The sequence below is a fragment of the Trachemys scripta genome, chromosome 10, assembly GCF_013100865.1.
Source record: "Trachemys scripta elegans isolate TJP31775 chromosome 10, CAS_Tse_1.0, whole genome shotgun sequence".
In the NCBI taxonomy this organism is placed as follows: Eukaryota; Metazoa; Chordata; order Testudines; family Emydidae; genus Trachemys; species Trachemys scripta.
Window position 1 is genome coordinate 31,474,480 of NC_048307.1, and position 18,722 is coordinate 31,493,201.

Here is an 18,722-nt window from a genome sequence, read left to right on the forward strand (position 1 = left end):
GCCTCTCCTCATAAGTCATGTATTCCAGCCCCCTAATCATTTTGGTTGCCCTCCGCTGGACTCTTTCCAATTTTTCCACATCCTTCTTGTAGTGTAGGGCCCAAAACTAGACACAATACTCCAGATGAGGCCTCACCAATGTCGAATAGAGTGGAATGATCACATCCCTCGATCTGCTGGCAATGCCCCTACTTATACAGCCCAAAATGCCGTTAGCCTTCTTGGCAACAAGGGCACACTGTTGACTCATATCCAGCTTCTCGTCTACTGTAACCGCTAGGTCCTTTTCTGCAGAACTGCTTCCTAGCCATTTGGTCCCTAGTCTGTAACAGTGCATGGGATTCTTCCATCGGAAGTGCAGGACTCTGCACTTGTCCTTGTTGAACCTCATCAGGTTTCTTTTGGCCCAATCCTCTAATTTGTCTAGGTCCCTCTGTATCCTATCCCTACCCTCCAGCGTATCTACCACTCCTCCCAGTTTAGTGTCATCTGCAAACTTGCTAAGAGTGCAGTCCACGCCATCCTCCAGATCATTAATAAAGATATTGAACAAAACCGGCCCCAGGACCGACCCCTGGGGCACTCCACTTGAAACCGGCTGCCAACTAGACATGGAGCCGTTGATCACTACCCTTTGAGCCCGACGATCTAGCCAGCTTTCTATCCACCTTATAGTCCGTTCATCCAGCCCATACTTCTTTAACTTGCTGGCAAGAATACTGTGGGAGACTGAATCAAAAGCTTTGCTAAAGTCAAGGAATAACACATCCACTGCTTTCCCCTCATCCACAGAGTCAGTTGTCTCCTCATAGAAGGTAATTAGATTAGTCAGGCATGACTTGCCCTTGGTGAATCCATGCTGACTGTTCCTGATCACTTTCCTCTTCTCTAAGTGCTTCAGAATTGATTCCTTGGGGACTTGCTCCATGATTTTTCTAGGGACTGAGGTGAGGCTGACTGGCCTGTAGTTCCCCGGATCCTCCTCCTTCCCTTTTTTAAAGATGGGCACTACATTAGCCTTTTTCCAGTCATCCGGGACCTCCCCCGATTGCCATGAGTTTTCAAAGATAATGGCCAATGGCTCTGCAATCACATCCGCCAAACTCCTTTAGCACCCTCAGATGCAGCGCATCCGGCCCAATGGACTTGTGCTCGTCCAGTTTTTCGAAATAGTCCCGAACCACTATTGCTTTCGCCTTATTGCTGAGTGGTAGATGCATGTGTTTTTGGTGGTAAATTACTAGGAGATCACAAAATCCTTTTTTCTGTTCAAGGGTTCCATTGCCAGTAATCTTTCAGGGCTAAATTGTAACTTTACTTCCTCCTCTGGGTAAGCTGCACCACCCCAGGAGCAGAACAGAGCAGAGAATGAGTTGTGACTCAGTCCCATTCCCTCCCCCGCTCCTCCCATGCACTGGGTGGGAAGTAAGTTACTCCCCTTGTATACCTGGGCAGTTACCTTGGCACTGAGTGAAGGGAGGGGTCACAGCTGGGATTGCCAGGTGAGGAGCCCAGCAGTTGGAGTCACAGTCTGAGCAGGGCACTAAGGAGGTGGGCTTCCTTTCTGTTAGTCCCCTGTGCAGCTGGAAAAGGGCTGGAATAATCTCATCCCTAGTAATTTGTTACTGGGACCATCACAGAAGTATTTACAGAGTTGGGTTTGGGGGGGCATGTGGATCAGATGGGGTGAGAAATCAAGTGGGATTTCAGAAGACGAGTGCCATGTATTATATGGCATTTTCTGTATTATTATATCATGCTCATTTCCAGACTTTCTCCCACTGTCTTTTCCTTGAAAGGGCTGCCTGGGTGTGTTTGGGTGTCTAGGTTGCTAGCTAGGCTGCACTGAAACCCACTTTCCACCTTGGTTCATTTTTGACCAAGGTTTTTGTTTCTGAATTATCCCTTATGTGAGCACGCCCTTGCATTAACCAAGATCTCTAGAGACTTTGGGAATCTTATTAAATTTAGCACCAAATAATAATCACAAATGGCTTCTCAGAAGCATTTCCTTCTTAATGGAGACAAATGAAGGCATAGAAGGAAAACTTAAGAATGTTAAACTGGGGTATTTTTCCTTTACTCTAATCCCTTTCTCCACCAGAGACAATAATGGAAGGGAAATATGACATCACAAATTGATGTAGAGTCATCATCATCTTCTTCCCCTTTTCCCAGCTAGCTGGACTCGGGCACTGGATCAGTCTTTTCCAGCTGCCGCTAACCAGCCCTTAAGATACTTAATGCAGAAACCTGAATTAGGCACAATATTCATCTGTCTTGGTTCCACGTGAGTCACCCACATGACTTCAGTCTTTTCTTTACCCATTTTGATTTTTCTTTACCCATTTTGAAGCCACAGTTTGTTAATTCCTTGTTCCAGGCATCAGTTGCCTGGACCAAATCTTCCTCACTTATCAGCCAGCAGCACAGTATCATCTACATATATCAACTCCTTACCATCTTCCATTTGGATTTGCTTACTTATAAAGTCCATCACAATTATGGATAGTAAAGGACTAAGTGCTGATCCCTCGTGGAACCAAACCTTCACCTCAAAACTCTGTTACACTGAAAGGTGTCCGCACTTTTGTCATGGAACCCTCATGCGAGCCCATCACTGGGTAAACAGGGTCCTCTAGCACCCCATAGAATTGTAGTGAAGACACCCGCAGTCTCCTAGGTACTTTGACTGCTTTCTCCAAATTAAGGAAAGCCCAACCATGCTCAACTATTCCCTCCAGCTTCTTTTCAATCCACTGTCTAGAGATGAGCATACCATCTGTCAAACTGCTCCTTTCCTAAAATGGGCTCCGCTGTTCAGTGAATGCAACTAACGTTCTCATGCAGCGGGACACCAGATTGATTCCTTGGTACTTTGAACAGTTGTGCATGTCACCTATTTGTTTGTATATCAGTACTTGCATGGACTTTCTTCATTTTCTTGGGATTTTCTTCTCTTTCCAAAATGCATGCAGGACTCATATGAGCCGGTATACATCACAAACACTACAGACAGGGGAGAAGAACCAGTCTTTGCCAACTGCAATGGGAGCAATTGGGGGGAAAAGAGGCAAGTTTTCTGCCTGCAGTTTCCAAGATGGAGACTCCTCAAACCAGTTTATGGAGTCGGCATTAGATCTTATGAGTTACGGTAAAGATTTATTAAGCAGACTGTCTCCCATTGCTGCATGTACTTGTTCCAAAACAAAGTATTACACAGTGCACCTCTTGGGGTGTTCTTCTGTGGCACTGGAGGATATCTTGGGTCAATTTCTGAATTAGGAGAGGGATGACCCTGCTGGGATTTTCCTCCCTTTCTTGTTCCTCAGCTCTTTCTGTCATGGATTTGCCCCTTCTGCTAACCTCATCGAGATTTCTGAAAACTTCAAACATATGTAACAAACTGCAGTGGACTAGAATCCTAAGCAAAGACCTAGGGCTTTCCTATCTACATTGTACAGAGAGAACGGCTGTCACAGCTTCTTCAGAGAAAACTCTGGAATCTCTCACCCATCTCTGTGGTTACTGCTAATGAGGATGCTGTATCTCCATCTGAAGTGAAACAATCATAAACCAAACCTGTTTGGGCTGTGTCTGTCTGGGAGTTTGCCAAAGTTGAAATCTCTGACTTTATCAAGGCCCTGTGAGGGAGGTGAAAAATAAAACAAACTTTTCAGTGCAACATATTTTCATCTTAGGAAAAGACTCTCCCAAAATGTTATCAGACTCCTTTTTCTGTTAATTCAGGGAGTGGCCAGGACAGAGAGCTTGATGAAATGAAACAAAGAGATGATTATTATAAAAACAATAACTTATTGTTCATTGAGTTCTTTCCTTCCTTCCTTCCAAAGACATCAATGTGCTTTACAAAGCAAGATGAACTCCAGCTCCTAGCTCTCTGTCAGGTGGGGAAGTCTCATCATCTCCAATTGATGATGAGGAAAACTGAGGTGTAGAGAGGTCAGTTTGAAACAATGAGTCAAAAGTACTTTCAGCCCCCCATCCCCTAGCATCAAACTTTTATGATAAAACACTAACGGGTTCAGTAACGTTCAGCTTTGTGTCAAGGGTGCATCTGAATGAGAGCAGTGGGAGGACTTCTTGGAGCCATTCCACTGACAACAAAAATCTCATGAAATGCTCATACAGTGATCTTGTTGTGTCTGACACAGCGTGACTCATAACAGTTAGAATGACCTAATCTCTAACTGCAGAGAGTCATGGGAAGTTGAACTGACAGGAAAGTCTGGCAAGGAGCTGGGCAATATGGGAACAAATGCTCAGTTTCTCGAAGCTAACTGGAAGTACAATATGGAAATCGCTTACAAAGAACTTTGCTAAAGTGCAGTTAAGTCTGTTGCTGCATAACAGTGCCTCCTGTTCTCTGTGCTCTTCCTTTTCCCATACTCCTGTGCGAAGAAGCCAGGAGATACCTAGTTAAGTGGCTGATTTGCACACAACCTTAACTCATCCCCTTTAGGGATGTCACCACCTTGCTGTCTCAGCCTCTCAGGCCTAGTCTGCCCTTGAACGCTGCACTTATAGAACTATTTCTGGTTGAGGTGATGGATTTATTTAACCAAATAGTTACACTGGAAACAACCCTAGAGTGGACAGTGAGCAGTGTAAAGGTGACTTTTATCCTGGTAAAGTTCTTCCCCTTCCTGTATTGGAATAGCTGTACTGCAGTAAAGCACCTTTTATACTGATATAATGTGCTCTCAGTATGAGGGCTATACTGCTTTAACTAGGCCAGTACAGCAAAAGCAGGACAACTGTCTAGTGTAGACAAGCCCTCACTCTGTTGCTTAAACTGCAGGCAGCTATTCCCAGGAACACCCCGAATGCATTGTTAGCCTATCTCATTGTGCCTGTGCCGCTGAAAAGGAGGAGAAGGCAGTTCAGTGTGTCCAGGATGACCTTTGCCAACAGGCAGCGGTTACTCTAGGTATTGGTGCTGCTATACAGGCCACGATGGAGGTCCCGTTGGACTGGATGAATAGCAGTCCCAATATGGAGTTTTTGGCACAGTGAGAATGGGTTGCAGCTTTGTTGGGCAGGGGGCAAGATGCTGTGGTGATCCTGTGTCACCTGTTCCCTCAAAGCCCCCTTCAGATAGGGCATATGTTGGGTTGGGGAGGGGCTTGGGACAGTAGGGCACTCTGACTGACCCCAGTGGCAGAGCAGGCCCCATGGGATCGCTGCAGCAAATGTAATTTCACACAGCCCCTAAATTGCTTTAAATTACACTGGGGGGGGGGGCGCGGGGGGCAATATTTAAAATCAACAAGATGAAGTTCAAGACAAGTGCAAGGTACTACGTTTAGGAAGGAAAAATCTAATGCACAACTAGAAAATAGGGTATAAGCGATTAGGTGGTAGTACTGCTGAAGAGAATCTTGGGGGACAAATTGAATATGAATCAGCAGAGTGATGCAGTTGCAAAAAAGGCTAATATCAGTGAGATATATTAGCAGGAATGCCATGTGTAAGACACGGGAGGTAACTGGGGAGGCCTCAGGTGGAGCACTGTGTGCATTTCTGAGCGCCACACTTTAAGAAAGATGTGGACAAACTGGAGAGTCCAGAGGAAAGCAACAAAATGATAAAAGTTTAGAAAATCTGACCTATGAGGAAAGGTTAAAAAAACTGGGCATGTTTAGTCTTGAGACAAGACTGAGGGGTGACCTGATAACAGTCTTCAGATATGTTAAGTGCTGTCCACTGAAGGATGGACAAGAAGTAATTGTCTTAATCTGCAGCAAGGGAGATTTAGGTTAGATAAGAGGAAAACCTTTCTAATTCTAAGGGCAATTAAGCGTAATAGGTTTCAAAGGGAGGTTGTGGAATTCAGGTCCTTGGAGTTTTTAAGAACAGGTTGGATAAACACCTGTCAGGGATGGTCTAGGTTTACTGGGTCCTGCCTCAGCGCAGAGGGCTGGACTAGACAACCTCTTGAGGACCATTCACTACATTTCTGTGATTCTGTGAAAAGTAGGTGTACTGGTAAAAGTCAGTCAGTCGGTATAAGGGTGTTTACCCTTTGGGCTTCTGCTTGCGCAGTTCTGTTGGTCAGTGATTACACCCCAGACCAACAGCGCTGTGCCTGCAAAAACCCCTTGTGTGGACACAGTTATAGCAGCAAAATGGCGCTTTTGCTGGTATAGCTTGTTTTGCTCAGGGGGTTGGGATGAGGCTATAGTGAGCTGTACCTGCAGAAGTATAGCTTTACTCCACAATAGAAGTGCTTTGCTGATCTAGTTTACCATTATGCCTATAGCATGTTATCATGGTATAGTTGAACCAGCAACGTTCTCCTACTGTAGACTTGGCCACAGTAACTCCTTAAATGGACAAGGACAGGAGAGCATTTGACATGATGACTTTCTGTGGACTTTCTATGCAGGCAGGGTCCCGAGCTTCCAGTGGGATCTGTTTTTTTTTTTCCTGGTCTAACAGCAATTATATATATTCGTATGGAGAGTTATGGAGCTTAAATGAATCAGTGGAAGTGTCCCAGCCCCTTCCACTGAGGTACAGTAGTCACTCAAATGGCAGTTGTAGGTTTGTTGTTTGTTACATTCATCGCCATAACTCTCATGAGTTAGTACGGTTCCTCCAGCTTGCTGGTATTTTGATGACATCAGTGTTTGCTGTCAGCCCAGAGGCAGAATGTTGGCAATGGCTGCTCAGGCCAGTGGGTGGCTGGATACAAGAAGCTTTGTAAGCATGTGAGTGGCAGCGTTGGATTCTTTGATGCTTTGCCATTTTGTCCCTTGGAACAAGAAGTCACGGTATAGGATGCTGGAACTGCCGACGGCTTTGTTCAGATGAACTCAAATTTTGATGCTTTCATGTATCTTGATTATATCTTTAGATTCATAAAAACATAACTAGTCAATGGGGATTTGTAGATGCTCTTTATCATTCTGATGAGAGAATGAAAGCCTCTGTGGACTTTACCACTCTAAATCTGCTCCATATGGGGCTTTACCAGTTTACGGCCTGCACATCACTGGGCTAGGTTCCAGCAACTTATGGAGCCCATCCCAGGAACTAGTTAGTCTGTGTTCTGATGGGGGTGCACAGCTGCTGCTGGAGAAATTATAGGCAGGGAGCGGGAGGAAGTTTATTGAAAAGTCTGGCAGATGTCTGTTAACATGCATGAGTATACAATACATCCTGGCAACAGTAAAATAACGCTAATACAAACAGCCTTCCCTGTGCCCAGAGGAGTTACACTGGACTCTCGTCTTATCCTAGATGCTGCATCCAGCTTTCCCTTGGCTTTCATGCATCTCGTTTTTCCTGAACTTGCCTGTGTAGCTGTCCTGCTGCCAGATCTGGATGAATATGCGATAAAATCCAGGGCACCAGTATTTCCCCGCCCAGACACTCTGTGTCGCTATGCATGGATTGCCCTGTAGCTTTCGTATTGCAGACAAGCACATAGAAGGAGACATTTTGGGAGCAGTGAGTCAGAGCGTCATCAGGGAAGGAGTATTTTATTCTTGCAGCAGCCAAAAGCTGTTTCCATGAATGAGAGCTGGAGCTATTCCGGGGAAAGCGCAGTTAGCTGCTTCCTGGGGGTTTTGGCCTGCACTACGGCTTCCTGGTCTTCTTCTATTCAGAAAGAGAACTGACATCTTCACTGCTTTGGGATTCCAGGCTTTATCTTGGTCTTTGACTCTACTCCCTGTGTTGAGGGTTGGGCTTTTTGCTTAAGCATGTGATGTAAATAGCTAGCACCTCCATACTGGAGCGAGCTGCTCTGACCTGCACCACTGATGAACATGCAGCGTAGATGGCCTGATCTCATTCTATATAAATCCATGGTACATCCACACCTTGAATACTGTGTGCAGTTCTGGTTGCCCCAGCTCAAAACAGACATATCAGAATTGGACAAGATGCAGAGAAGGGCAACAAAAGTGAATTGGGGTAAGGAACAGCTTCCATATGAGGAGAGATTAAGAAGCCTGGGACTGTTCATCTTGGAAAAGGGATGACTAAGGGGGGATATGATAGAGGTCTATAAAATCATGAATGGTGTGGAGAAAGTGCATAAGGAAGTGTTATTTACCCCTTCATGTAATACAAGTACCAGGGGTCACCCAATGAAATTAATAGGCAGCAGGTTTAAAACAAACATAAGGAAGTACTTCACACAATGCACAGGCAACCTGTGGAATTCTTTGCCAGGGATGTTGTGAAGGTTAAATGTATAACTGGGTTTAAAAAAAGAACTAGATAATTTCATGGAAGAGAGGTCCATCAATAGCTACTGGCCAAGATGGTCAGGAATGCAACCCCATGCTCTAGGTGTCTTTAAACCTCTGACTGCATCACTTCATAATTGTCCCATTCTGTTCATTCCGTCTGAAGCATCAGGCACCAGCAACTGTCGGAAGACAGGATACGGGGCTAGATGGACTATTGGTCTGACCCAGTATGGCCGTTCTTATTCTACTAATGGATGCCAAGGGAATACCAAAGCCAGCTGCTTGAGCCAGGGCTCCAGGGTGTGTGGGCTGAGGTGGCCGTGGGGTCAGGGAGGGGAGATTCCAGCTCTCTGGCAGGCACAGCATCAGCCTGGACTGAGCCTCGAAGGGTTTATCTGTTGTTGTGGGGGGAAGTACACGTGCTTGGGGGCGAGAGCATCCTGCATATCCAGGAAAGCAGCCGCTGGGTGCAGTGAGGACTCAGGACATGGATTCCCAGTTGCCCAGATCCTAGGGATCCACAAGGAAGGTGGGAGGAGGCAGAAGTCAGCCACACGGCCCCCACCTGCTGCCTTCTGGCCTCTTCTGTAGGAGCTCTCTTGCCATTGTCTGAGCCTTCAGTAGCTGTTGACTCACAATGGGGGAGAGACCTGCAGCATGAACTTCCAGCAGGGTACCCATAATGTCGGTCAGGGACTGTGCTGCAGTGCTTGGCTCTCATCATTTCCCCCTCTCATCTGCCACTGCAGCCTGTGGCTGCTGGTCCCAATGGGGTACAGCCATAGATGGTCTTCCAGGGGGGTCTCTTGGAGGCAGCACGCCCCTGCTCTGCCCTAAGGGAGCGCCATGTGGTTCGAACCCCATTGTTCATGTTAGTGGAGGAGATGACCTGAGCCTCAGCAATCTCTGTGTAAAAGCAGTATCACTTCTAAGAAAATCCCTAAGGAATATAGATTGATTCCAGATTGTGACCACAGTCACTAACAAGGAACAAAAGGAGCTGGTGTAATTAGTATTTGCTTGGAATTCCTTTGCTTGGATTTCTATCTCTGAGTGTGTCTGAGGGTACAGCTAGGAAAGCTCCCATCTAAATGCTCAGCTTTCAGGGATTGTGCTGCAAGACCAGCATGTCCTAGGCACCCCCATCACAGAAGGGAGCTGCTGGAAACGCAACAAATTGCTAATGTCTGTCAGAAATCACTTTGCTGACTTTACCCAGCTTGATGGAGAACAACAGAGACATTACAAGTCCAGCACATACCACAACTCAGCAAATTGTGTTCTCTGCTAAACACACCCCGCTGTGCTGTGGACAGAAATTTTAGGGGGGCGCTCTGTTAGACTCATGTAGAGCATGAAGAGAAATCAGAGACTATTATAAAGCTAGGAAGTGCCATCGAGAAGCCTTTGCTGGGCTGTGAGACCTAGGCATTGAGGACTAGGCCCTGAATGGCTCTAGATGTTTCAAGTTGATTGGAGTGTGTGAGGCAGAGATTATGGTGGAGCTGGCATTACTGAACATGCATATGTTGGAGATACAGAATTCTGTGGGTGGCCAGCAGCACAGGGAGTGTTGTGTAGGAATCGCACACGCAACTGGTCTACCAAGCTCTCCGCTTGCCCACTCAGGGTCACAGACAGAACCTTCCTTACCATCAAAATGGAAAACATCTGGGTAGCACTTTTGTTTCCACTCAGGGTTAGGTTATGTATCTGGGGAAGACTGCTTTGTTCAGGGCTGTTTTGGGAAGAGCTGCAGGAGTTCAGGAAAATGTGTTTGATACAAAGGCTGTAAAGAATGAGATTTCTCAGAATACCCTGAGAATGGACTAAGATGCCAAAAGTCAGTGACTACATTTCCCGTAGGATTTGAGTTTTGAAGAATTCTCTTCTGCCATCCATATGTTGAAGGGGTTTTGTGTGCTGGTGTGAAGCTCCTGTGGCCACTTATGCTAGCTTTATTGCCAAAATCTGCTGGTGGTGCAGGGCTAGGCCACCATTCCCCACCCCAGGATCCTGCCCTGTTCACACACCTTTCTCATGGGCCAACACATTTATTTCCATTGGCTCTGTTTTCTGCAGAAACAGAAACCTGCGGGGCCTCAGACGTAATCCTCAAGTACAGAAGCTACTCCATGCACAGCACTGGGCTCGCCTCTCGCTTTGCACCATGCGTGCCATTCACACTAGTGCAGAGTGGGTTCACACTCACTCTGTGAAATGTGCAGGGCAACGGGGAACCTGACCCAATGACTCCTCAGGTCACACTTTTGCCCCATGAAGGACAGGGGAGCCAGTGTGTCTGAGTCTGAATGGAAACAAGGAAGAGTGTGGAAAATTCCTGCAGTACTTAGAATCAGAACCATAGGGTTAGAAGGGACTGCAAGGGTCATCTAGTCTAACCCCCTGCAAGATGCAGGATTTGTCATCTAAACCATCAAAGACAGATGAAAACCTCCAGTGAAGGAGATTCCACAACCTCCCTAGGCAGTCTGTTCCATTGGCCTACTGTTCCTACAATTAGGAAGTTTTTCCTGAGATTTAGTCTAAATCTGCTCCTCTGTAGTTTGAACCCATTGCTACCCTCTGTCACAAGAGAGAACAACTTTTCTCCATCTTTTTTATGGCAGCCTTTCAAGTATTTGAAGACTGCTATCATGTCCCCCCAGGTCTCCTTTTTTCCAAACTAAACATACCTAGTTCCTTCAGCCTTTGCTCATATGGCTTGCATTCCATCTCTTTGATCATCTTTGTTGCTCGCTTCTGGACCCTTTCCAGTTTCTCTACATTCTTTCTATTGGTGACCAAAATTGGACACAGCACTCCAGCTAAGGCCTAACCAGTGTCGAGTAGAGCAGTACTATCACCTCCCGTGACTTGCATGCTCTGCCTTGTTTAATGCAACTTACATTTGTATTTGCTTTTTTTACAACAGCATCACATTGTTGACTCACACTTAGTGCCAGAGTGATTCATTAGTCCAAAGCTCTGAGCAGCAGGTCAGGGGGTGAGCATGCAGGGTGGGAAGAGTGGGGTATAAATGGACTCTGAGCAATTTGCCATTAATCCTATTTTGAAGTGGAGAAGATTAAATTGTTTTTTGACAACTGGTTCCAGGCTCCACGGCTTTGATCTGTACGCTGCTGTGCTCCTGGGTGGGTCAGTAAACTGCCTCATAACTGATAGTAGTTGCAAGTTCTGGCATGGACAATATTCCTGGGACACATCATTGTTATGCCAGTGTTACTGTCGTAGGGATCAGAGCACACAGCATTATATTTAGAACAGCAATCTGAGGCCCTTCTGGGCCTTGTGAGGGAGAAGGTGTTCCTGTGTCTGAGAGTAGGTGCTTGAGGACTAGGCCCTGACTGGCTCCAGATGGTTCTGGCTGCCTTGAGTGTGTATGAGGGGAGAGGATTCTTGTGGAGTCAGCATTACTGGCTTTGCAGATGTTGGAGATGAGGGGGCCCTGGGTGGCCAGCAGTACAGGGAGTGTTATGTGTTTACAGCTCCCTGCACTAGTGAGGGGCAGGGGGACCAGCCAGTTCTCTGTGCCTCTCTTTTGCAGGGTACGGACTGGAGGGCAGCACCCAAGTTGGAGCTGCAGAAATCCTGTGGGGAGTTAGAGCCTTCCTCTGCCCCATGATTAAGGCCCCATTTTGGGCAGGCTGCATTTACTTTCCACAGTAATTCCTAATGTGTTGGCTGGTTATTGACAGACTGTTAAGAATTTCCAGTTAGTCACTGATGAACTGTCTGAGTGTTGAAAGGTTCTAGTCCCAGAAGCAGGCACAACAGAGTTCAGGTTTAGTTGTGTCTGGTTGGGAACCTCGATGTGCACAACGACATACTAGGGGCAAACCAAAGCTTTAAATATTTGTATTAGCACAATTAGTAAAAATACAAATGTTCTGAACCAAATGAGAAAGTAGCTGTAATTTAAAACCAAGCTCGTTTCCAGTACCATCCCTGACACATACTCACACCTTCTCATGGAGGCCTAGTGGTAGGAGACACGTGGTGCTCCATGCCAAGTGAGTCCAGTGGTCAAGATTTTGAGGTTTACATGGTGACTGGGCCTATTATAAGTCTGGAGGCTGCCATGAATATTCATATAAAGGCCAGGCCCACTTAGTCCATAACTGACTTCTTAACCCTAATAATGTCTGGTGTTCTTATTCTGTAGGTTAGTATATGAATGATCTCATTAATATTAATATCATATATGTCAGTTTCATTGCCAAGACAAGTTTGTGGTTGTGCATTTGCAGATGTCCTGTCTTAAAATATCCAAAGTTCGGCTCAGTCTGATTGTCTAAGGGTACCTGGTGTTATTTTATACAAAAATCCTCTAAATCAAACTTGTCAGTGTTGGGCAATTCACTTATGTGAAGGCCGGTAGGCCTCAAAGCCTTATGCTAACTGCTTAAGCCAAATAGCTCACAGGGTATAGACCTTGTAGGCTTCTTGCGTTACTGCTCAGTAAAATACAGCTAAGCTAGTTCTATGGACTAGGGACCTTGGCAAACTGGAAGGGGGGCGCTAGCACCCCTGACCATGTCCTGATCCCCCTGCTCCAGAGCTGATTGGAGGTGGTGCACTGAGCCCATGGTGTGTGAATACAAATCTGTAGGGTTTGGGGAGCTGCTCCAGGTACCCCACCCTTGAACTCACATGTGGCAGTTGTTCCAGAGTGCTGTGCTGACAGGACAACCTCTGGACCTCTGAGCGCCTCCTGGAGGGAGCTCAGCCCATGACACTCCCTTAAACACTAATGCTAGGAAGGAGGTCAGGGAAAAGCTGGCTGGAGATTGAAATTCATGGTTACAGATGAAACAGACTGAGCCAAGGAGAGTTTGGCCAGTCAGAGCAGGGGAAGGGGTTCACTGCCCTTTCCTCTCTCCCCATTTACTGGCTGACTTCTGCTATCCGTGACTGTGACAAATCTGACCTGAGATCACTTCAAAGTTCCCTGCTCCGCCACAGACTTTCTGTGTGACCTTGGGGAGGTCACTAAAGATCAGATGTTTAAAGGGTCTTAAACTCCTAGTGATTTTCATACATCCATTGATTTCAATGGAGACAGGCCCCACTCCATGTAGGCACCTAAATGCCTTGAAAAATCTGGTCCTTGGCTCCTCAGTTCCCATGTGTAAAACAGGGCTAACGGCACTCGCAGGGTGTGGTGGGGATGAATACACTGAAGAGTGTGAGGCATGCTATACTGGAGTGCAGTACCATTGATAGACTATTGTCCCTTGCGTTGATCTGCTGACCAATGGGTACCAGTTAATACAAGGGAGGGGAGGTGTGTAGGATTTCTGTGAGGGTTGGAATTAATTCTGTATTGCTCTCAACCCCCTGCACAGAGTAACATGTAGCCCAGCCAGCCAGTGGTGAGAGGCACCCGTAGAGGAGCCCATGCTCATGCAAGTTCTTATTGTTCCACAGGGGAAGGGGCTGCAGTACTGCTCCGGTCCTTGGAACCTCTGCAGGGCCTGGACACCATGAGGCAGCTGCGAAGTACTCAGAGGAAAGGATCAGCCAAACCACTGAAGGACTGGCAGCTGTGCAATGGGCCCTCCAAGCTATGTCAAGCACTCGCTATAAACAAGAGCTTTGACCAAAAGGACCTGGCTCGTGACACAGCAATCTGGATGGAGCCTGGCTCAGAAGCACCGGGAGAGCAGGCTGTGGTGACTGCAGCCAGAATTGGTGTCAGCTACGGTGGAGAGTGGGCACAGAAACCACTGAGGTTTTATATACGAGGGAACAAATGCGTGAGTGTTGTGGACAAGAAGGTGGAGAGAGAGCAAGGTGCTGCAGACTAGAGGTGTGGGTGCTTTCATTAACTATCAGCCCCAGACTCTGACCTAATGGAACTGGGCCAGGGGCGGTGGTGCTGGTTTGGAAGCTGTTTTAATAATAAATATGCTTTGTTACAATTATATGAGTAAGGTGGGATGTCTGGTCAGTAGTTAGCCTAAGAGAGCCAGGCTCACTCCCAGCAGTGCCACGCTCCTCTGGGGTTTCCAAATGACACTGGACTTGTTTTGTGGGCATTTAGGGTAGGGCTCTTAACTCCGAAGTGAAAGCAATGAGATTCCACATGGCAAGAACCCTTCAACTGTGGGAGGGGAGGGAGAAAGGTTGTTAAGTATAGGGACAATTCCATCTCCTACCCAGCCTGACTCATTCTTCTGCTTCCCTGCCAGTTGTCCCCAGCCACCCCACCCAAAAATGCTCCTGTTTGATTTCTGCAGTTGCTAAGCCAACAGCCACCCAGATTCCTGAGCAGAAAGAAAGCCCAGTCTGTGAAGGTGGGGAGGCATATCCCCTTTAGGTACAAGGACACTCTTGCAGCTGTGGCAGCACAGGTACTAGCTACCCTCAGCATCAAACTCCACACTGAGCTAGCGACACACCAGCAACAGGGGCAGCACAGAGAGAACTGGTAAAGAGAGGTATCAAAACCGCTGTGAAACACACAGAGCCTACAAGAGGTACAGGAAAGAGTTAAAGGGCTAAAGGACAGATTCACAAGGGTACTTAAGCACCTCAGGCTGCAGTTACATGCCTCAAGCCAATACTGAAGGCTTGTACACAACTAGCACTTACTTCAGTATAATTTAAGTCATGCGGTAGTGAAAAAGCTACCCCCCCTGCACGATACACTGACTTAAGTACTGGTGTGGACATAGCTACTGTCAGGACAGCTCTCGCGGCAGCATAGAGCATCTATACTAGCAGCACTATAGCTGTGCTGCTGTAGCGATTCTAGTGGAGACTAGGCTGGAGACGCCATTGACTTTTTAAAACCACTGCTCTGCTGCTTGAATAGAGGCAACCGGTTTCTGCTGCACCAATGTCCAGTTGAAGTGCATGTTATTTATTCAGCGACACCAACGTAAAACCTTTCTTCAACTCCACACACACAGCCTGCGCAGGAAGCAAGGAACCCTAGCCCCGTGGTAGGGACTTCAGGAAGACACTGCAAGCTGGAACTAACTGGACTGAACAGCTTCACTTGTGTGTGCCTCTCTAGCCCACCCCATGCATCTTGAGGGCAGAGCTCTGTCCACACGCAGGTCAGGGTTTATATCCCCAGCCAGATGGTGAAAGGGAGGGAGAAGGGGTGACTTGCTGAGGGTCGCTGGGAAGGTCAATGGCAGGGGTAGAACCTCTGGCTGCTGCTACCCTGCTCCTGTATTAACATTTATATAAACAAACTATTACGACTGAGGGAGCTGAAAACAGAGGAGCAGTTCCCCTCCCACACTCCACAGTCACTTCAAGAGGGACTGGAAGACTGAAATCACAGGGTCCTCATGATTGGTCACAACCAGCACGCTGCGAAACTTGTCAAAGAGCATGACCAGCTGGGAGCGGCGCATGTTCTCATTATACATGATCTCCTCCAAATGGTGCCGTCCTCGGAAATAGTGTAGCAGCCTGCAAGGCAAGGAGAGGAGAAGGTGAGCTCGCACTTGCTCCTCCACTGTGTGCACATGGGTTCTGCACCCCCATTACAAAACAACGCTTCAGCCCTTGGAACAAGCTGGAGACGGAGCAGATCTTTTCAAGCTTGGATTAATAGCCAAGTCTGAGTGCTACAGCAACCTGGCCACCAGCGCATTTCACTGAACATGAGCCCATAAAAGAGAGGTTTCAGAGACTAAAACTTGGGCAACTCCATTTTACAACCTCCAAACACAGTTTAGCCTAATCTACTATCCAAGGTCCTGCCATGTGGTCACTGCGAATCAGCTACGGTGCCTGCCCAACAGTTATCCATTTCCCCCTAAACTCCAATAATGCACAAGAAGTTCTGGTTTAGAAAATACATTGGCTGAGATCAGTCCACACTAAAAGATGACCAGTGCTAGGCTGTAGCAGCATCCCAACCTCCCCATGTGCCTGCAACACATGTGATCTGTATTAGGGCAGAGCAAGCCACCAACCAGAGGTTTGCAACTCCTGGAGCCTTGAAGTTAAACTCCCTGCGCCACTTGTTGCCTGGATTGCCAGATCTTCAAGTAAACTGTACCCCAAATAATCATATGGGGCCCTGATCCCAGAGAGGACTCTCAGGTACTACTAAATACTACTAAAGACTTATCACAGAATAACTAACTCAGAAACACACAAGGAAATTGTTTACAGTTAACATGATGATTTACTTTTTTTAATATCTACAATAACTCATTTTAAGTGGCTTTCTTTGTATAAACACTGATCAAGATAAAGCTTCTCACAAGCATTCTTCTAGCTTTTATGTGTAGTTCCAGCAGTCCACAGAGCATTGGTTACTTGGCAGTTAATGTGCTATTGAAATATAAGGCACCAAGCCAAACCACTTCTCCCAAACCATCATCATTCCTGATGTGCTGCTTCTCAGCCCAGCCACGCCACACCATGCTTCCACAGTGTGTATGTATTGGCACTAGATTGCTATAATGAGAAACACACCAATGCTAGGGCACAAACACAGGTTTCCTATAAATGGGAGCAGGAACCTCAAAGAAAACCTTTGGACACAGTACAGGTACTTTGCTGCTCTAATCCCACTTGTGGGGAGAGGAGCCCAGGCCCCCACACACTGTGCATGTGATGCAATCCTGGGGTAAAAATGGAAGAGGACAGAACGCAGCAATCACACTGAAAAGCCACAAACCCTAGTTCCCTTCCAATTCTTCACCTGTTCTGCCTCTCCCATGTTACCACAGTTTCATTCAGTCTCCAGGACATCAGCCTAGGAACCTTTCTGGCCCAGAAGAACTCACCTTTTCTCCTCCTGCCACTTGCATGACTTAGTATCTAAACCTGCTAATAATACAGAACAAACATCCACAGACCCAGAGAGCAGCCAGACCCTGCCTGTGGATTTTCGACTGCTCTCTAGCTCTCAAATTTCCAACTCAAACCAGGAAACCAGATCAGAAATGCAAGGGAGGAAGATTTGGTTAAGTCCCTCGTTTTGCATAAAATGCCAAGTAACTGAAGTTTGTTCTTAGCAGGGAGCACGGAAATTCTGGCTGAGGGTACCAGGGCAACCATTGGGCAGCTTTAATGTCCATAGAAAGCAGGCAGGGCCTTGGTTTGTGAGGTCTCATCCAGAAGACACACAGAGATTGTAGCAAATTCCATTTATCTTCCATAGAAAGAAAACCACTGAGCCTACTCTGCCGGAGTTTGACTCGGGATTAGCACTATGACGGGCTCACTCTTCCCCCAAAGCACTGCACAAGTAGCTAATTCTGCCTCACTGCCCCGGGTGCACAAAGGGGGATTATTCCCACTCAGAAATGGGGACTAGAGCCAGAGTGCCTAGCTACACAACACATGTTCCATGCTCGCTCCCTGGTTTACACCCTTGATGGGGTGGCACAGACTGAATTAGAGCCTTACAGATTTGGCCACACAATGCATCAGGGACAGAGGCAAGATGAGAGCGCTGGAGTCCCTCTTGCTGCATACTGAGGCACAAGGTCACTTTCCAGAGCAGAACTGCCTAGCTAGCCCTCCAACTGATCATTCGTACTCACTGTTCTCTGCTGAACCGTTTAGTCTACTCAGTATCTTCCCTGTGCTTTGCATACGCTATTGGAAAATGGTCCAACTCATCAGTGCCTGCACACAGCGGCCCAGATTCATTTCACCAGATGAGTACATACATGTTCCGGGCTGCGTCAAGCATTGTTAACACTGTCATACCCTAAACCTACCCACTGATGTTAAAACACTGGGGATGGAAAATACCATTCAATCCTTCTGTTCCAGGACAGGACAGGCCCTGTGGAAACACTTTGTTCTCAGCTGCAGTTTTGTAATCTCCCTGTTGCCCTACTTCTCCGGATATTCACCTCAGTACCAGCTTTACCATGGCACCATGGCTCCAGACCCAGGCTCCAAAGGGGCCCCGACCTGCTCTGCTTGGGCTGCAGTAAGGGCCCGCTAGCTCTTCTCTGCCCTCCTGCCCTCTCCTGCAGAGGCAGAAGCTTCATCCTGCCAGCTCCTGCTGCAGGGCAGGCTCCACCCACACCCACTGGCAGCTAAGCTCGCCCCTTCCTCTTCCCCCGAGCGCACCGCATTCCCACCCCTCCGGCTCCCAGTGCTTCCCCTGCCGCCTAACAGCTGTTTGCCAGCGCAAGGGAGAGGGAGGAGCAGGGCCGCAGCACGCTTGGGGGAGGAGGCGGAGAAGAGGCAGGGGTGGGGCCTTGGGGGAGGGGGTGGGGCAAAGGCAGGGCCCCCGCACTCCCCTACATGTATCCCCTTCAGCCCCCTGCCATGAGCCACTCAGGCAGTGGGCTGGGAGCACCCCCACGACCCCAACCCACACCCCCAGCCCTGACTCCTGCACCCCCACACACATACCCAGCCCCCTGCCCTCCCTGACTCCTGCACCCTTACTCCCTCCCAGACCCTGCACCCCCAGCCCTGACTTCTGCACCCCCTCACACCCTGCCAGCCTCCTGCCCTCCCCCCCCCCCACATACA

General features: G+C 47.6%; 2 protein-coding genes across 16 annotated transcripts in view; one reads left to right on the forward strand and one right to left on the reverse strand.

The window, feature by feature from the left end:
* The window catches only part of MPG (N-methylpurine DNA glycosylase), a 57,639-nt gene that overhangs the window by 35,178 nt on the left and 3,739 nt on the right, over window positions 1–18,722 (forward strand). For 4 of the 6 annotated variants that reach the window (XM_034783069.1, XM_034783072.1, XM_034783070.1 and 1 more), the window contains one exon: window positions 13,677–14,173. In XM_034783069.1, the coding sequence (XP_034638960.1) occupies window positions 13,677–14,056 (380 nt within the window). In that variant the 3' untranslated portion in view covers window positions 14,057–14,173. Of the gene's footprint in view, window positions 1–13,676; window positions 14,174–18,722 lie in introns of those variants that run through there. The other 2 variants (XM_034783067.1, XM_034783068.1) reach the window with 2 other exon arrangements.
* NPRL3 (NPR3 like, GATOR1 complex subunit) overlaps window positions 15,077–18,722 on the reverse strand; it is a 115,686-nt gene continuing 112,040 nt past the window's right edge. For all 10 annotated transcript variants that reach the window (XM_034783058.1, XM_034783059.1, XM_034783057.1 and 7 more), the window contains one exon: window positions 15,077–15,677. In XM_034783058.1, coding sequence (XP_034638949.1) covers window positions 15,512–15,677 — 166 coding nt within the window. In that variant the 3' untranslated portion in view covers window positions 15,077–15,511. The remainder of the gene's footprint in view (window positions 15,678–18,722) is intronic.